The following is a 21,564-nucleotide window of genomic DNA, read 5'->3' as shown; positions in this document are numbered from 1 at the left end:
TTGGAACAACAGAACCTGTGTGTGAAGCATGGAGTCCATACAGGTAAAGCTCACTAATGTATTTTACTTTTGTGTCCCTCCACATGTAAGTCTTGTAAATTTAATCCTTGTGGGTCAACAATCCACAGGGTAACAAAGAGCTCAGGCTAACTTCAAACTATGTGTATCAATAGATGCCCTTGAGCTGGTCCTTAAGGATCACAGAGCTCAGGATGACCTCAAGCTCACAGTGCAGTCAAGAATGCTCTTGAACTGTCCTATCCTCCTGCACCAGCACCTGGTTTATGCAGTACTATACTGAGGACAGATCCATACCTTCATTAATGTTAAGCAAGTACTCTACCAACTGAGCTTCAACCCTAGCCCCAGGTTACCCCCATCATTACTACAGAGAGCCAAAACTGCATCCCAAGCAGGCCATGAACCTTCGCTCCTCCTGCTTCAGTTTCCTTAGTAGCTGGACTCCCTCATCAAACTGGGAAATCTTAGCAAAACTATGCCTCAGAATACAGCTGAAAAACAAAAACAAAAAAATCCCAGCACTGCAGAGTATACCCCATAAACTTAATCACTCACCACATGTTTGATGTAATCTGAGGTAAAATGATGTCAACTGATGCTGCACAGTTCACCAAAGCTGGGTAAACACTCTCTGTTGTTGGAGATAGCATGGATTCTTTAGCCATTTCTGTAATCTTAAATTTCAAAAGCCGTTAAGCAGAAGCAACAGGACTGAACATGAAAGTATAAAGTTACATAAAAACTAAAGCACTTCTTACTAAACACTTCTTTGAGCTCCTAAATTTAGGGCTCTGGGATCCTGGGGACAGAAATCCTTTGGCTGAAGTGGTATTATGCTAGACAGAAGAAAGTAGAGAGAGAAAAAAAACTCAGAACCCCAGACATGATAATGTTACAACTTAAATTGTACAATTAACATTATGATCACCTCTGTAAAACTTTAGGAAATGAAAATGAACAGGATAAACTAATGATTTACCTGTGAGATAGCTGACTGACCTTAGCCCTCTCCATGAAAAGCAATACATCAAAGAAGTCTGTCTCTTAATCTTCAAATACAAGTTTGTATACAGACATATGTATATTTTAAAGTCCACAGCTTACCTTAGAGTGTGAAGTAGGTGAAGTTTTAACACTTTTTATTATGGGAGAGCTAATTGAAGAATGAGACCTAACAGAGCAACGCCTATCAATGTCATCTGCCAATCCTGCTTGGTATATTGGGTCTGCAAACGAGACACGTCTAACCTGAAAGTACAGGACAATGTGTTGACTTTGTGCAAAAGACAGGTTCCAAACAAGCTTCTTACACAGTTGTTCCATCATTCAGATATTGCCTATTTTAATTATATCCTCCACTATATCTCTGCAGTGATAGAAACTTTAAACAATGTACAATATACAGAGGGTAATGGTACAACCCTTTATGCCAACACTCAGGAGGCAAAGGTAGGCAGGTCTCTGTGAGTCTGAGGCTAACCTGGTCTACATAGAGTAGACTTACAAATTCCAGGCTAGTCAGGCCTATATAGTGAGACCCTATCTTTAAAAAAAACAAACAAACAAAAAAACAAAAACAAACAAAAAAAAAAAACCAGGAGTGATGGTGCTCGTGAAATCCCAGCAATCAGGAGACTGAAGCAGGAAATCTCCAAATTGAAGACAGTCTGGGGATACATAGCGAGACCTCTGCCTCAACTACCATAACAGGGCCAAAGAGACAGCTTAGTGGTTAAAAGCACTAGCTGCATAATCTTGACAGCCAGAGTTCAAATCCTAGCACCAAGGTAACAAGCCAGTTCTACAAAAGTCTGACACACACACACACACACACACAGTGTTGTGGAATATTCCTTTACACTATAAATGTGTCACTATGGTTGGTTTAATAAAAGGCTAAATGGACACTAGCTGGGCAGGAGGTATGACAGGACATCTGAATAGGAGAACTCTGGGAAGCAGAAAGGAGAGTTGACAGCCAGACACGGATTAACCAGGATTAAGCATAATGGAGATGAGTGCATGGAAGAATGTAGATTTAAAAAAATATGGACTAATTGAAGTTATAAGAGTTGCTTAGAAACAAGCCTAATCTAAGGCTAAGCTTTTACAATTAATAAGTCTTCTTCATACATCACCCTGTGAACTGGAGGCCCAAAGTCTACACACACTAAAATCATTAAGAATCCTGTATAATTTGATTTCAGTTAGCCAATAAGCCTATATACATATAGCAATAACTGACTTCTTATATAACTGATTGATCATCATCCTAAACTTGTTTGTGATGTGTAGTATGTGTACACAGACACACGTACATGTGGTAGTCAGAGAAAACTTTGAAGGCAAGGGGGGGTCATTCCTCAGGTGTTTGTTGTTAAATGTCTTTTTGTGAGATGGCACCTCTCATTTGCCCATAACTCCCTAAATAGACTAAGCTACTGAGCAGAAGAAACCCCAGGGGTATGTTTATCTCTGCCTCCCCATCAGTGGAATTATTAGCAATGCCACCAAAGCACAGGATTTTTCTTAAATGTAGGTTCTGGGAACAGAACTTGGGGTCCTCGTGTTGGCCTTACAATCACTTTACCAACTAGGCTAACTTCCTAGCCCCTGCTCTAAACTCTTTGAAGTCAACACAAGTATCATAGCCATAAGGTAGTGATTTTAACTATATTAGCCTCACTGTGGCTAATTTGGCTTCTTCTAAAGGTCTACAATATTTTCACATTTAGTTATAAGCTATAAAAATATAACAGAGAACTCTGTATCACCTAGGATTGATTTTCAAGAATGGGCAACATATTTATTTACCATAAAAACAATATTAGCCTGTTTTGTCAAACATTAAATTTGCCCTCAGTGGGATAAGAAAATTTTAATCCCAGCACTTAGAAGGCAGAGACAGAAGAATCTGAGTTCCAGGACAGCCTAGACTATACAGAGACCGTGTCTTCAAAAATAAATAAAAAAACACATACATAAATAAAAAGAGCCAGGCACTCTCCTTTAATTCCAGCACTTGGGAGATAGAGGCAGCTGAATCTCAGTTAGTTCGAGGCCAGCCTGGTCTACAAATAAGTTCCAGGACAGACAGGACTATTATACAGAAAAACCCTGCCTCCCAAAAAAAAAAAAAACCCACCAACAAGACACTCAAATCTAAGTTCCTAAGTCATCTGAAGAATTCTGTAGCAAATCCAACTCCAGGTGTGTCTCATCATCTAGTTACTACCTACCTCACTGCCCTTTGCTTATTGATAGCTACTGAGATGTGAACTCCAGGTCAGCCAGGGTTGCATAGTAAACCCCTTTGTCATAAAAACAAACCGGGGGGGGGGACCTGTTACATCTTCCTAAATGACTTCATCTCTTAAGTCTCAGAAGCACTTTTCAATGTATCTTCCCAGGTTGTAAAACTGAAGCTAGAAAGAGGATCTAAAGAGTTCATGATGCAGCTGGACAGTGGTGATGCATGCCTATAATCCCAGCATTCAGAAAGCAGAGGCAGGTGGATCTGAGTTCAAGGCTAGCCCATGCTACAGAGTAAGTTTCCAGAACAGCTAGCTAGGGGTACACAGAGAAACCTGTCCAAAAAAGGAGAGAGAGACAAAACGCACACTGCACTTACACAAGGTCCCAGCACCCACAACAGCCAGCTTACAACTCCTACAACTTGATGCCTCTGGTTTCCATAGGCACCTGTTCTCCTGTGCACACACCAGAATACATACATGTAACTAAAAGTGTAAAATCTAAAATGTACTTGCTAGCCAATCACGAGACTGTAACACTAGATAGCTAAGGCATAAATGACAGTTCATTACAAGGTCAGCATGGATATCATAGAAAGGTTCCCACACCCAGGAAAAGGTGCATCCTTTCTAAAGGCAAAGATCAAAGCACTGTGTGTGTGTGTGTGTGTGTGTGTGTGTGTGTGTGTCTGATTCAATCTCTTTAACAGAATTAGAGTGACCTTTAAGGCATCATGTCCAAGAACATGTAAGTAAGGGCTGAGCCTTCTCAATCAACAGCAATCAGTTGCTTCTTAAATCTGGTTCTACATATTGTATTATAGAAGAAAGGTCCTAATAGGACCCACTCATTATGTTAACAGTGGCCTCCATGCACGCTTGCATCAAGTTCTTGAGTGTGAGATGCAAGACTACAATGAAACGCTTCCTGTACTTTCCACAGCAACCAAGGCAAATCATCAGTGAGTGACCATGACCCTAATACCCTATACTTTGCTAGGATTCACCCAGTGGTCACATAATACCAGCAAACAATAGACTCATTACAGTCAGTATCATTCTTACCTTGTTAACTGGTGATGAGATCTCATCTTCGTGGGATCTTTTAAGTCCTCTCTTTAAAATGCTTGTGGATGGTGAAGCCAAAGGTGACCAGACACAGCGTGCCTGCATACCACTAGGACTTTCATTTGCTGATCCAAATGAAGGATCCAGCTCTCTTAATTTTTCAGGAGAAACATTATTATTGCTTTCTGCTACCAGTTCAGAAGCCACTTCAGATGTCAGAGACTGTGGTAATTCCTCCACTTTCTCTGAAGTGGGGCAAACTTCCTGCAGATTATCATTACCCACTCCAGTTGGATTGCCACTCAATTTTGTTTCATCCAATTTATTAAGTTCAATGTTTCTTTCAATTTTGTGATAAAAACTTTCTTCTTCACAACTCTTTTCAGGTATGTCACAAACAAAGTTCTCAGTTTGGACATCTAGTCTTCCAACTGGTTCTTCAGATGTAGAGGAGCTAACAATCATGCTCCTATCCTTTTCCCCGGTGTTGTCGGTTTCAGTCAACTGAGCTATCACTGCTTTGCAACTTTCCATTTCTTTGCTCATTTCCTCACACGAGCCTATCCGCTCTAGTTTCACTCTTGCTAGATGCTCAGTCTGAACAGGTGTGGTTTTACCAGAAAGATCTATACCAAAATTAGAGCCTTCAGTGGCTGTTCCTTCACCATTCACTTCAGTTGTGACTGCTTCAAATTCATCTTTTTTATTATCTTCCTCCATTGCCATATCTACAGAAACATCCAGTTGGCCACTCTTCTGTTCAGAGGAGGAAGCTCCAAACTTGACATCTCCTACATCGAATTCCATAGCTTCAACATCCTCTGAGTTGGATCCAGCTATTACTTTGCATACATTCCCTACACTGCTGGTGTCAAACTCCTTTTTCAGAACAGCGCCTGGACTTTCTACTTGGTTATCTGAAGAATATTTTCGTGAAGTGTCCTTAGAATCACTTAAGCATGGGTCTTCAGCATTAAATGATTCATTACGTGGCTCTTGGATTTCAGATACTATTTCACTAGAATCTGTATTTACTATTTCTGATGGGAGAATGTTTTTCCTATCTTCTTCCGATGCAGTTTCAGACCTAGTTAAATCACCAGCAGTAGAATTCTCTTCTTTAGGACCCAAATAAAAATTTGTGATAGGTTGTTCATCTACCAACTTAGTTTCAGTGTGCTCATTAGCATCACAAGTTTCAGGTATAGTCTCTGGTGTTTGCATCTCTGTGTTTGTCTCCATGCTCTTTATAGCACAACTCTCTGTGTCCTGTAACCCAATAAATGACTTTTCCTGGGACAGTGATTTTTCCCCACAGCAGTCACAGCTCTTCGATCTCCTGACTCGCCTGCTTCTCTTATGTTGACATTCAACTGCTTGTGTCCATTTCTCAGAAGGCATTGAAATGTCTGATGTGTCCATTTTTGAGCATTCACCTACAATATCAATATCTCGTTTATGAAATCTCTTACTGGCATTCCTAGTTCTGAGATTTGATTCAGGCATAGGTGAACTTGCAAATGAGTTATCTACACACTTGCTAGTCTTACTTGAGTCCTCACCTGTAACTGGTGTATCAGTAACTTGGAGTGAATCTGAAGACCCAGTAGACTCCTGAAGGATTACCCTATCTGTACTTTCTTCACAAATCTGAGCCACTGCATCTACATCAACTTCAGGAACTGTCTGACCATCATGTGTCTCATTTGCAGTTTTTATACATTCCTCTTGGACCATTTTCTCTTCTTGTTCTCCAACGTCAACACTGTCACTGTTTTTGCTTTTCCATTTTCCAGATCGTTTCTTCCTAGTAACTTCTTCCTTTGCCTCAGAACTATCAGATTCTGAGTTTTCAACACTGGAAAGCAACCCCTGAGATGCTCTTCTTGTCTGGTAACGTGTACGTCCTCTCAAAGGTTTCTCGGATGACTTTTCTACATTGTCCTGGGTACTACCTCCCTCAGAACTAACATCCTCAAGGTCTGATTTTCTTTTATTTTGGTCAATTTCAGCATTCACATTTGGTTCCTCTATAGTTTTCTCATGTAAACTACTTTCTTTTTCAGTTAAATTATCCTGTATAGGTAACTCAGCAGTTAGTTTTTGCTTGGGCAACTTGTCATCTTTTGTATGCAATGGACTCTTTGGAACTGCTTTTTCTTCTTCCTTCCGTCTTTCCTTTTTTGGTTGACCATTATCCTTATCTTGGCTGTCAGTTGAAGACTCCACCATTTCTGAACGCCGCCTTGAAGACCGTCTGAGGGTTTTTGGATTTGCAGCTACTGCAGCTTGACTATCTTCACTTACTGTTTGATCTGCTGGTGTTGGAACCGAAGGTGTATTTTCTTTAGATTCCATAATAATGCCTATGTTTTTCTCTTCTGTAGTTGAGTCTTCCAACAAAGCATTTTTTACTGTTGGTTTAGGAGTTCTACCTTCATGGTCTAGGACAGCTTCAGAAGGATGGTCGTGATTTTTTGACTCACATTCTGTTTGACTAAGCAAGTCAGGAGAGGTATTTTCTGATACATGTTCCTCCTGTTCAGACCTCAGGGAAGGCTTACACTTTTTATTAGCTGACGGCTCAGCTTTACTCCACCTCCGGCCTGATTTCTTACCTCCATTCACTAATTTTTCTGAATCAGATTTTGAGTGAGTCATTTCTCTTTTCCTTGCTTTTGGTGGCGTATCAGTTTTAGTTGTGTTTTCCTGGTTATTTCTCACTGTAACAGTGGAGGACATGTTATTTAAAGGGGATGGGCTAAAAGGTCTATTTTCTGAACCATCAAATTTCTCCAAAGTAATAAAAGTTTGCCTCCGACTTGTAGGCTGTGGAGTTCCAGAAACAGTGGTATTAGAAACTGAACTACTGTTGACCAGTGAACTTTCTGTAGTAGATGAACATTCAGCTGACATTATCTTTGATGCAATTAACGTATTTTTTGTAGCATCAATACCAGAGCTCAGCATTTCTGAATTGGTTTCAGCAACAGAACCACAGTCATTTGGTAATGAAGTCTTTTCAGGATGTTCATTCATACCACAGTTTTCCACAGCATCTTGAGGGATGAAAGCTGCACTCTCTGTTTGCTCTTCCTACACAAAAACATACAAATTACATACTAAAACATTACATTCTTAGGAAATTTAAATATAATACTGTGATAATTAAAATTTTCTTGGAAAACAAGTATAAACTTTGGTAATTCAATATACTTTCAAAACACTGCCCAAAGGATCAGCAAAGAAATGTTAGTGTGCTTTAAACTGCTGGTGTTCAGCTAAAGCCACACTGGAGCTCCAAGCCCTCCTGAGCTACATGAGACACTGCTTGATCCCTTCAACTCCAGGTGCCACTTACAATGTATTTTAACTACATGTATATGTACAATTCTGTTAACTGTATGGTTCAGAGCTAGGAGATTGTTATTATAAGTCCTAATTAATGAAACAAAGATCTAAGATAACCTTACACTTTTCTACATCACATAACAGAAACGTGATTGTAAAAAGTATCAAACAATGCTTATACCTTTATTATCTTGGTATCTTCTTTTGGTTTTTCAGTTAAAGTGGGGCTTTCCCTAAGAAAGGTAATTGTACAAATTAGATAATTTTTAATTATATAATTTAAGAAAGTAGTCATAAAAGCTTTATACTTACATAGATTCTTCTTGACTAAACTGAGCAGAAAATAAAGTGTCTTGTGAAACATCCAGATTATTATACAAGGCAGGAATATCACACCTAGGGGGGGAAAAAAATCTCATACATAAATTTCCCCAAACCTGGTGAAATTCCCACCATCAAGCATTAAAGTTATGGCTGGACGGTGATGGCACATGTTTATCCTAGTAAGATTTCCAAGGCATCAAAAAAACAAAAAGCAAAAAACAAAACAAAAAACACACCAGGCATGATGACCCATTATCTTAGTAGAAAAACAAAAAGCCCACAAACCGTTTCGTCTTGAGAACTTCTTTCTGGTGCTCAGTCAGAACCCTTGCCTTTGCCTCCTTTCCTTCTGGAGGTATGAACACAAAGTCCGTAGACTTTTCCTCTTCCAAAAGCTTACTGTTCTTTAGTTTTGGAGATGAAGATTCTAATTTCAGCTGTGAGTTTTAAAAAAGTAAACATGAGTTTCCACATTGTTTTCTAATTCTTCTATGTTTTCTAACACACTGATATTATTTTTCAATACTGGTAAGGAAATTTAAAATCAACACACATCCTTCTCATCTGCACATAAGGTTTATTTATGCAGTCCAAGTTGACCTGAACTTATGATTCCATCTCAACCTACCAAATGTTAAGATTACAAGCACATAAATAAAACAATATTTACAATAAGAAATTAAGCCGGGCGATGGTGGCGCACGCCTTTAATCCCAGCACTCGGGAGGCAGAGGCAGGCGGATCTCTGTGAGTTCGAGACCAGGCTGGACTGACAGCCTCCAAAACAATACAGAGAAACCTTGTCTCGTAAAACCAAAAAAATTAAATGCCCTATGCTTTCTCCTAACTCAAAAAGAAGGGAAGTCTACAGATGTAGAGAAACCTAGGCAACACACAAAAGTTCTAATCAAAGCACCAAAACTACTGTCATGCACTATGTTGTGTTTTCATCTCTTGTCCTCAGGAAAGCTGCCCAGAATAACTATATGTAATACTGAGAATGACCATGAGGCTAAGCATCACACAGATTTGCCATTACTAAAAAGAATTCACTCCAAACCTCTCATCTACACATTATCAGCGCTGTTACTATCATTCTAACACAAACCAAAATTCATGTGGACTTCCATAGCTCTTCCCTTCAAATAAAGAGTTTTGTGTACTTAAGCTAACATTATTTAAAATACACTTTTGAAAACATACTTTCTGGACCCTACCCAGAGTGAAATGACAGACTCTAGATATCCCCTATGTGGAAGGATTTGGCAATGGGGTGGGAGGGTGGGGGGGAGGGGGAATGCGGGAGGAGGGGAGGGAGAGGGAACTGGGATTGACATGTAAAACAAGCTATTTAAAATTATAATAAAAAAATGGAAAAAAAAAAAGAAAACATACTTTCGCCGACAGCTTCGTATTTTCTTTTTTATCCTTTGTCTGTGCCAAAAAGGAATCTCTTTTTCCACTTGATTTTCTTTCCATGCCACTTATCTTGACATTTAATTGTGAATTTTCTGTCTATGAAGATAAAAATGAACACATTAATTATATGCCTACTCTATTTGATTCTCCTTTTCAGATGCTAAAAATTCCAGTCTAATGATTATTCATTTAAATGGTATAAAATTTCAGACTATTTAAGTCTACTGAAAACAAAGGAAAGCCACTATGTGAATACACTTACCTACTTCTACAATCTTTACTTTTGTGAATTCTTAACACTTAATACATATCGGTCATGAAATTAGGAAAAAAAATAGGAAACATCCAACATTCCAGAATAAATGTTAATAAATAAACCCCATGTCGAAAGGAGAACATAAAAGTATCTAGCACATTTTTCTTACACCAAGACATACAATCTTGACATACTAAATTATGGTGAGCAAATTAACTACAGTGAAAATTCTTTTGGAAAAAATATCCCACAAAAAGACACTGTATTTTTTTATGATTCTAAACAGAAGTACACACTTATTCTTGAATGAAAAGCTACATGTAGGACAAGGAAAAGGGGATGTTACTGAATTCTTTGCTGTTCAAGTTCTGATTATTGCTGCTCACTCATACCAAACTACTCAAATTAAAAAAACTTACAGCATCTGAATATGGTACGCTGGATTCATCCATCATTTCAACATTTTCCAAACCAGGCAAGAGAAGCAATGTTTTTTGTTTAGCTTCTCTTAATATCGGTCTGTAGAAAAACACATTGGTATTTAGTAAAGTACACTAATCATGTTAGCAATATTACTTTAATTATGAGACAGGTTCTAATGAATTCCTGGTTGGCCTCAAACTTGTGATTTAGCTCAATGACCTTGAACTTCTGCAGCCATCATATCCAATTTATGCTGTGATGGAAGTCCAGGGTTTCATGTATACTAAGGAAACAAACACTCTACCAATATAGCACCAGTCCTATTTATAATTTTTTATATAGCAACTTTACCTGATTTATGCTTACCTGCACATATACAACACTGGAAAAATTAGAAAATATTTAAATTTTTTCTCTATATTTTTCCAATCTTCCTTAACTTTCAAGCAAAGCATAACAGGATTTGTGTCTGTAATTCTAGCACACTGGAAGGTGAGACAGATCACCCGGTGTTCAAGGTCAAGCTATGCCACAAGTGTGAAACCTTTCTCAAAAACAAAAAACCCCCAAAACCTCAAAATCTATTTTTAAAAAACCTATTGTGGAGGGCAATGTAGAGTGATAAGTTTTAAGAGTTAAAAGCACCAGTTGTTCTTCCAGAGGATCCAGCACCCACATGGTGGCTCACAACAGTGCTATGTTATCCAATTCCCTCTTCTGGCCTCCAAACCACCAGGCATACACATGGTAAATAAATGAAGGTAAAATACTCATACACACACACACACACACATACGCTTTTCAAACTATCAGGAAGTAATGAAGAAGCTCAGCATTTGGATTAATAAATCATAAATATATCACCCAATTCCTTTTTATCTGATAAAAAAAAAAGACTATAACAAATCTAAAACAAAAAACTACATACAACAAGATCACTGACTGCTCTTCCAAACGACCTGGAAGCTTCACAGTCTAACTTCAGTTCAAGGAAGACCCAATGAGTGCCCCACAGAGACAAGGACCAGACATGCAAGTGGTACACAGAGCCTCATCCAGAGAAAACACTAATTCATATAAAATAGTCTTTTCTCAATTTGATTTTAGGATATGCTAGACTTTGTGGCATATGCCTTTAATCCCAGTACTCACTAGGCAAAAGCAAGTGAATCTGTTTGAGGACAGCCCGGGGTTATACAACAACCCTGTCTAAATATATTTTTAAAAAGTTAAATATTACTACCCATGTCTGGCTTCATTAATAACCTTCAATTCATATGTCCTTGCTTATTTTAGGGATTTTCCCATTGTATATACTGGTTCCCAAAATGTTAAGTCTAAGAGAAGTCCACCCAAGTTTAATGGCTACTACATAGTCTGATGATACAATTAAGAAACTCTCTGTGCAGTTTACATGACAGAGCAAGCAAACAGCTATAGGAAGTTGTGATATTAACTTACTTTAATTCCTCAGGATAAACCAGAGCTGTTGCTTTAGCAAACGTAGCGTTCCACAACAGAGCACTTTGTTTCCGAATCTGTTTATTCTTGTGAAGAAACACTATGCACAGAAGTGGAGAAAGTTGTCCAAGAAGTTCACTGTCATAAGCTCCAGAGTAGTTGTACTGGAGACAAGCAACCACTTCTCCTAAGAGCTTTTCTAACTAGAAAAGAATGGGAGAAGCAAAAAGTAAACTAAGCACAAATTTAAACAACATGTTACTATTTCAATTTTTAAAATCTGAACTATCTTTAAGCAACACCATTGTCACAATATACACTCCTCTTTGTCAATGAACAAACAATTAGGTAAATTTACTTTAAGTACTAATACTGTAATTTGATTTGAAGTCGTTTCTTGTTAGCAGGCTATAATTTATTGATAAACTGTGTAGACATCTATTATTATTACAATTAATAAGAAAACAACTGTCAATACAATTTATCAATAAATTATAGCCAACAATCCTCACATAAAGAAATAAGACCTGAAGAATTACATGAATTTAAAATAGTAAAAAAAAAAAAAAAATCAAGCTCCCTAAAAATGTATCCATACTCTATTACTTTATGACAGCAATGGGGCTGGAGGTCCAGTGGATAATACACTTACTGTTCTTCCAGAAGACCTTAGTTTATTTAGTCCCAGCAACCAAACTGTCTGTGACTCTAAGTGGAAGGGATCTAATGCCCTCTTCTGACCTCCAAGGTAGCATGTATTTATACATATAATAAACACATGCACATAATTTTTTTAAAAAGAACATTTTTAATGCAGCAAGATGACAGACACGTCAGTCCCTGAAACTTACATGGTAGAGAGAACCAACTCCTGAATATCCTCAGACCTCCACTCATATCATGACATGCATGCACACACATACACACACACAAAAAAATGTACATATGTAAACAATGACCACTTAAAATCAATATTTTAAAAAGATAACTGCATAAGCCATTTTCCTTGATCGACAAAAGCATATTTTATGGATACTATCTACTTACCTTGTTGTTCAAACTACTATACACTTTAGGAACTTCATCAAGCCTGAGAAGACAGATACAAAATCATTACCATTTATATTCTAAGACAACATCACTTGCACTACTTATCAAGCCACTTCTCAAAAAGAAGGAACAGAGACACAATAAGGAGAAACATTCACATTGTAATGTGAAATATCCCAATAATTAGAAAAGATTGCCAAATATCAAGCATGAAGTAAACATATAAACATTTAGAAAATGAATCTTTAAAAATGACTAAACAGACTTCAAAGTGCTCATGGTAACTACTTGTCCATCATCTGTCTTTTTCTTTGTGCAGGGTAAGGAATTGAAGCCGGGGCCTTTGTGTACACTAGGCTGGTGCTTTAATAAACTATTTCACCAGACCCCTCTACACATTTTTTAAGTGTGGGCAGGTGCCGAGGCCCAGGTAGAGGCAGAGGTCAGAAGTTTAAGCCTCCCCAATGTGGATGCTGAAAGCTAAACTCCAGCCCTCTATAGGATTAGCAAACACTCTTAACTGCTCAGCCATTGGCCTAGCTTCTCCCTGTATATTTTTAGTAAAAATAATGACTTTAAAAAATAATAATCTGTGGCTGGGGTTGTGAAGATGCACACCTTTAGTCACAGCACTCGGGAGGCAGAAGCAGGCAGATCTCTGTGAGTTTGAGGTCAGCCTGATCTACAAATTGAGTTCTGAGTTCCAGGACAAAAAGAACCTTATTGAGCCAGGCATGGTGGTACACGCCTTTAATCCCAGCACTAGAGAGGCAGAGGCAGGAGGATCTCTGTGAGTTCGAGACCAGCCTGGTCTACAAGAGCTAGTTCCAGGACAGCCTCCAAAGCTGCAGAGAAAACCCTTGTCTCATGGGAGAGGGGGAGGGAGGGAGAACCTTATTTAAAATAAAGAACCTTGTTCATCAGACATAATGGTTAATATAAACAATGATATATGGACAAATAATGCTTACATGTATCTTGATGGGGAAAGCTGGAGCCCACAGATCAGAAACTGGGGTAAGAGTTTAAGAAAAAAGGTTTTCTGTGTATGTAATTGAACAGTGTGTTCAGTTGCACAGAATCAAGTCAAATAGATCTATATTACACATTTAATAAGCATGTTTCTTTGTATAAACAATTACAAAATATCACTTGCAAAACTGTAAAGTGTAAAGGGGAAAAAAAAGTCAAATGAAGTAGTTCTAAGTCTTTTCTCAAACGTATACATTCTAGAAGACATATAGATATATTCTAGAATACCATCTAGGACAACAAATCTGTTAAGACAAAAGTTACTAATCATACTTCAATTACACATAACAGAGCTGAGAAGATAGGCTCAGATGGTGTGATTGTCACACAAACATGAGGACCTGAAAACCTGAATGAAAGCCAGATGTGAGGACACACATTTGGCTTTTTAGTGTGACTTGCAAATGTCACACTAAAGAGGATACCCTAGTGCTTCCTAGAGTTTGCAGCTAGAATTGGTGAGCTCAGGGTTAGTGAGCTCTAGGAAAGCAAGGTAGACAGTTAATAGAAGGCAGTCTATGACTTCTACATGTATGTGCATATATATGAACACATTCGTGAACCATGTACACATGAACAAAAAAATCATATATACTTAATTCAACATGGATAAGCTGAAAAATACTTACTTTGAGTTTTCATACAGTAAAGCCATAGGTCTTGTAAAAGTTGCAAATATTTCTCGGATCATGGAAGGCAAGGAAATATGTCCAAATATATTGGAAAGCATGCTTATGATAGAGTTACCAATAGGAAACAATGCATCAGAACACTTTTCCTTGAAGCTCAGAGTGTGGAAAGAGTTGATCACTCTCACAATTAGCTTAAATAAAGAAGCCAGCTTTCCAAGGGGTTCCTTCTTCTTTCTGGACCAATCTGAAGATCTCTGTGGTGCTAAGACAGAATTGGATTGATTAAAAACTTATGTACTTTGGTATGTGTCACTATCACTTATATTTTGCATTCAAATATTAAATACATCAAATATGCATGTTCTTGCTGTTAATTAAAATTTCAGATAAGCCTTCAAACGATAAAGCATTATTGAATGTCACAAAAGTAGCTTTAAAAATGAAAGCCAAATTCAACAGAATGAGCTCACAGATCTCAAATAACACCAGCAAAAAAATTTCTAATGAAGGGCCGGGCATTGGTGGCACACGCCTTTAATCCTAGCATTTGGGAAGCAGAGGCAGGCGGATCTCTGTGAGTGAGGTCAGCCTGGTCTACAGAGCTAGTTCCAGGACAGCCTCCAAAACAATACAGAGAAACCCTGTCTCGAAAAAAACAAAAAAAAAAATTTCTAATGAATTATAAAAATACACTTCGATTTCTTTTGTTTCTCAGAATTTCAACAACTAGTTTAATTACTAAATCACATGCAGAAGTACCAAAGTTAAATTATCATGGATTTTCAATAAATTATTACAATAGAAATATCCTTGGCTCATCTACATGTAGTTCATTGATCCCTGCAAATAATGAATGCAAAGAAACACTAGTAGTCATTTTCTAGACTGGAATATTTACTTTAAAGCACATTTCCCTTTTTAGTTCCTCTTAGATCAATCATTTTTCTCCAGATCCCAGGTACAAAACAAAGCCCATGTTTCTCTTACCCTGAAAGTTATTCTTATTCCAAAATGTATCTGTTTCTATAAAAACAATCAAATCTTAGGAAAGTTAAGATTTAAGGGAGGGGTAAAGTCTAACACATACCTTACAAGCCTCATAGTGAACTCAAACCAGGGTTGCTACTAAAACACATTCTATGCTCAGTTTCTTCAACATAAATGTTTAAAATACTATTCAAAACTTCTTGTACAAAATGTTGAGTCTCAGGTGTCAGGATATGGCAGCAATGAGACAATGGATGTCAGGAAGCTGTCCCAAAATTGTCTGACCAAATGTATGTAACAAAAACTTATCTGACAGAACTTCAAATATATACTTAGAACCTGCAGCAAGGTCCTCACTTAAATCAGGTAGACACAATGCAGCAAGACCCATGAAGAGTCCGACGGTTGTGGTGCATGCCTTTAATCCCAACACTAAAGAAAGGCAGGCAGATCACTGTTAGTTCTAGATCAGGGTCTACAAGAGCTAGTTCCAGGACAGACAGGCTCAAGCTACACAGAGAAACCCTGCCTTGAAAAACCCAGAAAAGCAACCCTGAAGAATCATGATACCCAGAAGCATATCCACAGAAACAGGTAACACAGAACACATACACATTCGTGTCCCAACTTTCCTCAGTAAGAAGATCCAGAAACAATGGTACCTTAGTAACAATGAACTGCTCAGATAAAAATAACTACGTTTCTGGGGGAAATAATTCCAGGCTATATAAACAGTAGAAACTTTACAAAAAAAAAAAACTTTAATAGATGTCATTCAGTAATAAAGTGCTTTTCTAACAAAGATTCTGGGTTTGAATCCCCCAGTACAAAGGAGAAAAGAATTTATAGGAGGTAAATGGTATCTACAAAACTACAAAGAGAAAAAAACAAAAAGTGAGGTAGCTTGAACACTATTATATAATCCCAATGACGGGAGGAGGAGACAGGAATATGAGGGTGGAGGTTTTGCTGGCCAACCAGTCTAGCCAATCAGTGAACTCAAGCTTTAGTGAAATTCTGTTTCAAAAAATTCAGTAAGAAATAGAGTAGTGGTTCTCAACCTTCTTAATGCTGTGACCCTTTAATTCACTACCTCATGTTGCGGTAATTCCCAACCATAAAATCCAAGTGTCAACACTGATAGCTGGAGCTGTTTGTTATGTTGGAATGTGTCATCTACACTTCTAGAATTCAAGCTATAATTCTATTCAGCAACTAAAATAAGATAATGACAATTTAAAATAGGGATTTCATGTTGTAACTGGTGAGAAAATAACTTTGTGTGTGTGTGTGTGTTTTTTTTTTTTTTTTTGAGACAGGGTTTCTCTGGATAATGGCCCCTGCTGTCCTGGAACTCACTCTATAGACCGGGCTAGCCTCGGACTCACAGACCTGTCTATCTCTCCCATGCACCCTAACCAGGCAAGAAATTGACTGACTTCTGATACAAACTAATTTAATATAAGCAAATGAAAACAGTATGCCTCAAACAAAAAAACAAAAGCAAAGTGGATATTTACAGTCTCTTATGGTAGCCACCACAATATACCATTTATTACATAGCAATTACAATGGAAATTCTGCACAACGCAACCAATATATGTAAACATTATCAGGAATGAGTGAGGTATGAATTAAAAGCACCACATTAGTCTCTGATGTTTGTTTAAAAAAAATGAAACTAAGTCCATCCTTGAAGAACTATAGCAAAAGAATAAATAGATGCTGGCCAAGTACCTCATCTGTGAAGACCATGAGACAATACTGAGAAACTATTCCAAACTGTTCAAGCTGTTTGCTTGTATACCACACTTTCAAATAGCAAATAAAACTTAAATACATTGGGAGCAGCAATAAAACAAACACAAATTTGAGTTGTCATTCCTTTGGGACTAGGTCACGTAATATAGACTAGGCTGAGCGGGTGGTAATCCTCCCAGGTAACCCTGCTAGCTACTAGGACCATAGGTATGCATCCATCCCGTGGACTGTTACTGGAGAATCTAAAGATCTGGTGGTATTAACAAAACAATCTGATAAAAAGTTTGTAAGTGAAAGGAAACAATGCATTAGGAATTTTCCTTGAATGCTATGAAATACTGTATAAACAAGTAAAGGTAAATACTTACATTTGATTTTGGGCTGATATTTAATATTATATGGTGAAAAGTCGATACAATCAACCATTACAATAATAATTTGAGAGATCCTGTCCAAGAATAACAAATCCTAGGAAAGAATTTAAGTACCATAGTCAGAAAATCTTATTACAGGAATAGTACACAATTAAGTCAGTACACACCAAAATTTTATTTTTTATGCTATAAATGCATGATCGTAAGTACTTCCCAGTGAGACCTTCTATGGCAGACACTGTGCCTCTTAACACTCAGGAAAATTTATTGATCTTTACAGTATCAAAAATAAGGCATACCCACCAATAAACTCCTTTGTTTATTTGTTTGTTGCTTGGGATCTATGCAAGGTCTTTGTCATAGCTCCAACTAAAGACCCACTGTCACATGAGTGACAAGTGAAATATGGAAGGACTTTCCGATTCAGAAAAGATGCACCTACATGAGCAAGTTCCATGGGATTAAACAGCCACGCCTACCTTCCCTAGGCACTCACACACATGCACACACATTTTTAAATGAAATAAAAGATCTAGATCTACATGTATCCTTGAAAATTATATTAAGCCCTGTGAATTCAAACATAATTCTCAGGGCATACAGAGTGCCTGACAAAGAAGGGTACAGAAGAAAGTGGCATTATCACCAATGAGATGAATCATCAACCTTCATAAGGGTTCCATGGAATGAATAGGATTCAGAGACTACTTCTTAAGTGCTCATGAGATCCAAACACATTCCATGACAGACAAGATTCCACAGTGGGAACTGATAGCAGGCTCAACAAAGCAGTCTAGGCCAAAGGAATCAAGAATATATTCAACATTGTATCAGAATGTTTGTCCAAAAACTATTAGGATAAGGATTCACCCAACAGGCACTGTGCTTAATTGATGTCACCATTACAAAAGGTGGTAGCCCATGCCCTTAATCCCAGCACATAGGCGAGGCACACAAATCTCTGGGTTCAAGGCCAGCTTGGTCTACAGAGTAAGCTCCAGGACAGCCAGGACTACACAAAGAAATCCTGCTTCATAAACACAAAAACAAAAGTCTACTAAGAAGGCTGGTGAGATGAACTAACAATCTGAATTCAATGCTAGGACTCATATGGTGCAAAGAGAAGTGACTCCCACAACTAACTTCAAAAGGTACACTGACATGTATACATAGAGAGAAAATTGTGTAATAAAGGAAAATCTAGTCAGTGTAGATGAGAACCACTAAGTGTCAAGTTATAAAAGTTACAAACCAAACAGAAGGGCCAAGAACAGTAACAAAGGAATGCCAACAGTGGAGTCTTATCTATGTAAATTCTATTAAGTTGGGGCCCAGTCAAGGCTACAATATTTCCCTGTCTCAAAACACACACAGCTGGGGATGGCTGCAAACACCTGTAACCCAGCACAGTGGAGAACAGAGACAAGAAGATAGCTGGGGCTTGCTGGCTGACAGTCAAACTTAAAATAGAAAGCTCCAGGCTCAGTAAGAGGCCCTATCTTAAGGGAATAAAGGAGAGTTATAGACCAAGACAGCCAATGTCCTCTTCTGACCTCTACAAGCACTACTATCACACTTTCACACACCCCCATCCCACACACATATCCTCACACCCACAAAGAATGGGGCTCAAAGTGGCTCAGGAAAGGAAAGCAATTGCCACACAAATCCAGAACCTACTGTGGAAAGAAAAGACCAACTCCTAGAAGTTGTTCTCATACCTCTAACAAGTATTACAACACTGCTTTTCAAGTTCCCACCCTAATGTTAATAGTAAATTTTAAAATGAAAAAGAGTAACTGAGGTCAATTGGTATGATAGAGTCCCTGCATAGCATGCATGAAGTCTGACCAAGTAAATCAGGTACAGGTCACACTTATAATCCCAGCACTCAGGAGGAAGGGAGAAAACCACAAGTTCAAATTTCAACTTCCATAGTACCCCAGTCACAACACACTGACAAACAAGTGATCTCACAATTACCCAGTCCTCAGACCCTCAGCGCTACAACCAAGCTTCCATTCAACTAACTACACATATGCTAAGTCCCACACAAAAACAAAACACCAAAAGTCCAAGACAGCATTAAGAGATCCAAATAACAATCTGGAATGACTTTCAAAAAATAACAATATACTATGAGAGAATGAAACAAAGAGATGATTGAAGTCAGGCTGTGGTAGCACATGCCTTTAATCTCAGCACCCCCAGGAGGCAGAGCCAGATAAATGGATCTGAGTTTGAGACCAGACTGATCTACAGAGCTAGTTCCAAGACAGTCAAGGTTACACACAAGAAAACGGGGGGGGGGTCTTAAAACCATAAAAGAAAGCATATTGAAAAGCTACAAACAGGAAAATCCAAATCTCAAACACCTAATTATATCACAGAAGTACCTGGAAAGACACATTTCAAGTTCTGAAAACTCTCCACTATCAAAAAAGACTACCATACCCAACAAAACTATATAAATTCAAAGGGATGGATATGGTGGCATCATCTTTAATCCTAGCACTAACTAGACAGAGCAGAAAGATTTATTTCAGTGAGTAAGAAATAAAAACCTTTCATGATAAACACAGTACAGATATACATGCAGGCAAAACACCTACCCACAGAACACCAACTCAACTTTGCAAAATGGGAAAAACCTGAGTAGCACATGGTATTAGAAAATAGGATCCGGGCTGGAGATGGCTCAGAGGTTAGGAGCACTGGCTGCTGCTCTTCCAGAGATCCTGAGTGCAATTCCCAGCAACCACATGGTGGCTCACAACCATCCATAATGACATCTGGTGCCCTCATCTAGCCTGCAGGCACACGTGAAGTGCTGTATACATAATAAATAAAATCTTTAAAAAAAGAAAATAGGATCTATCTCTGCTACCTCCAAGAAACGCTTCAAAGAAACAACTTTAAGGTAAAAGGAAGAAGGTAGGGGGCTGGAGAGATGTCTCAGAGGTTAAGAGCTCTGACTGCTCTTCCAGGGATCCTGAGTTCAATTCCCAGCAACCACATGATGACTCACAACCATCTACAATTCAATCTGGTGTCCTCTTTGGCATGTAGGCAGAACACTGTATATGTAATAAATAAATAAATCTTAAAAAAAAAAGAAGGTATTCCAAATAAAACGATTTAGGAAGCAATCAAGCATATTCTAGTATCTGGCAAAACAGACTTCAAACAACTCAAATGAGATAAGGTCACTCATTGCATACAATACACCAAAAGGATATTACAATCCTAAGCATGCATACAAAAACAGGTATACCCATTTTTAGAAAAATTTTCAATGTAAAATCAGATCACTCCAACACAGTGATAACAGGTGATTTCAATACATTTTCACCCATAGACAGGCTATCTAGAAAAAAACTAAACAGAATACTAGCTAGAGTTTAATGACACCATACAACAAATGGATTCAGCACTACACACTGATAAAAGGTGTGTATGTGTATAGCAGTCCATGGAGCTTCCTCCAAACTGACTACCAACTGGGACACAAAGCAAGCACTAACAGGTAACAAAATTAAAATAACATCCTGTATTCTAAAGCTGCGTTATCAATAGCAAAACTATAAAGAATGAAAATTCATGGAGACTAAACAGGACTACTGAATGACAACTGAATCACTTAAGAAATCAGAAATTAAATTTTAAAAATTGCTAGAATTGAAGGAAACGGAATATGGAACATAAAAATGACTATCATGAAGAAAGTTTATAGTATTAAGGGCCTACATCAAAATGTGAGAGTACCAATAACTTAACTCAGGAAAAACATTAACAATCCAAACTTCAAAACAGTAAATAGGAAGGGATAATCAAAAATCAGGTAACAACAATACAAAGAATCAACAAAAGGTGCTTTGAAATGATAAGCAAGACTGACCAATGGCAGCTGTGGAGCAGAGCATGCCTTTAATCTCAGCAATGGAACAGACAAAAAACAGTTATTGTCATTAAAATAACTAGCTGCTTTCTGGTTGGATTTGAGGTGTGCTTTACAAGGAGGTAAGTTCATGCTGGTCAAGAAATTCTGCTCAAAAGTCCTTGGCTGGGAAAGTCATATGGTTCAGGCCTGCTTACCCGAATGCCAAACCTCAATGAAGTGGCAGAGGAGAACATATTGAAGCTGCCAGCCC

General features: G+C 38.0%; 1 protein-coding gene across 3 annotated transcripts in view; it reads right to left on the bottom strand.

Moving 5' to 3' along the window:
• Rif1 (replication timing regulatory factor 1) overlaps window positions 1-21,564 on the bottom strand; it is a 53,848-nt gene that overhangs the window by 7,918 nt on the left and 24,366 nt on the right. For 2 of the 3 annotated variants that reach the window (XM_040745337.1, XM_040745338.1), the window contains exons 20-32: window positions 17,408-17,507; window positions 14,289-14,553; window positions 12,625-12,667; window positions 11,578-11,780; window positions 10,113-10,212; window positions 9,414-9,533; window positions 8,304-8,455; window positions 8,007-8,090; window positions 7,876-7,927; window positions 4,341-7,439; window positions 1,126-1,269; window positions 780-857; window positions 577-695 (exon numbers count right to left, since the gene is read on the bottom strand). In XM_040745337.1, coding sequence (XP_040601271.1) covers window positions 577-695; window positions 780-857; window positions 1,126-1,269; window positions 4,341-7,439; window positions 7,876-7,927; window positions 8,007-8,090; window positions 8,304-8,455; window positions 9,414-9,533; window positions 10,113-10,212; window positions 11,578-11,780; window positions 12,625-12,667; window positions 14,289-14,553; window positions 17,408-17,507 — 4,559 coding nt within the window. The remainder of the gene's footprint in view (window positions 1-576; window positions 696-779; window positions 858-1,125; window positions 1,270-4,340; window positions 7,440-7,875; window positions 7,928-8,006; window positions 8,091-8,303; window positions 8,456-9,413; window positions 9,534-10,112; window positions 10,213-11,577; window positions 11,781-12,624; window positions 12,668-14,288; window positions 14,554-17,407; window positions 17,508-21,564) is intronic. The other variant, XM_040745339.1, reaches the window with a different exon arrangement.

Source organism: Mesocricetus auratus, unplaced genomic scaffold, assembly GCF_017639785.1.
Source record: "Mesocricetus auratus isolate SY011 unplaced genomic scaffold, BCM_Maur_2.0 Super-Scaffold_100004, whole genome shotgun sequence".
Taxonomy (NCBI): domain Eukaryota; kingdom Metazoa; phylum Chordata; class Mammalia; order Rodentia; family Cricetidae; genus Mesocricetus; species Mesocricetus auratus.
The sequence above is the reverse complement of the archived record's forward strand: the minus strand, read 5'-3'. Positions and strand labels throughout refer to the sequence as shown.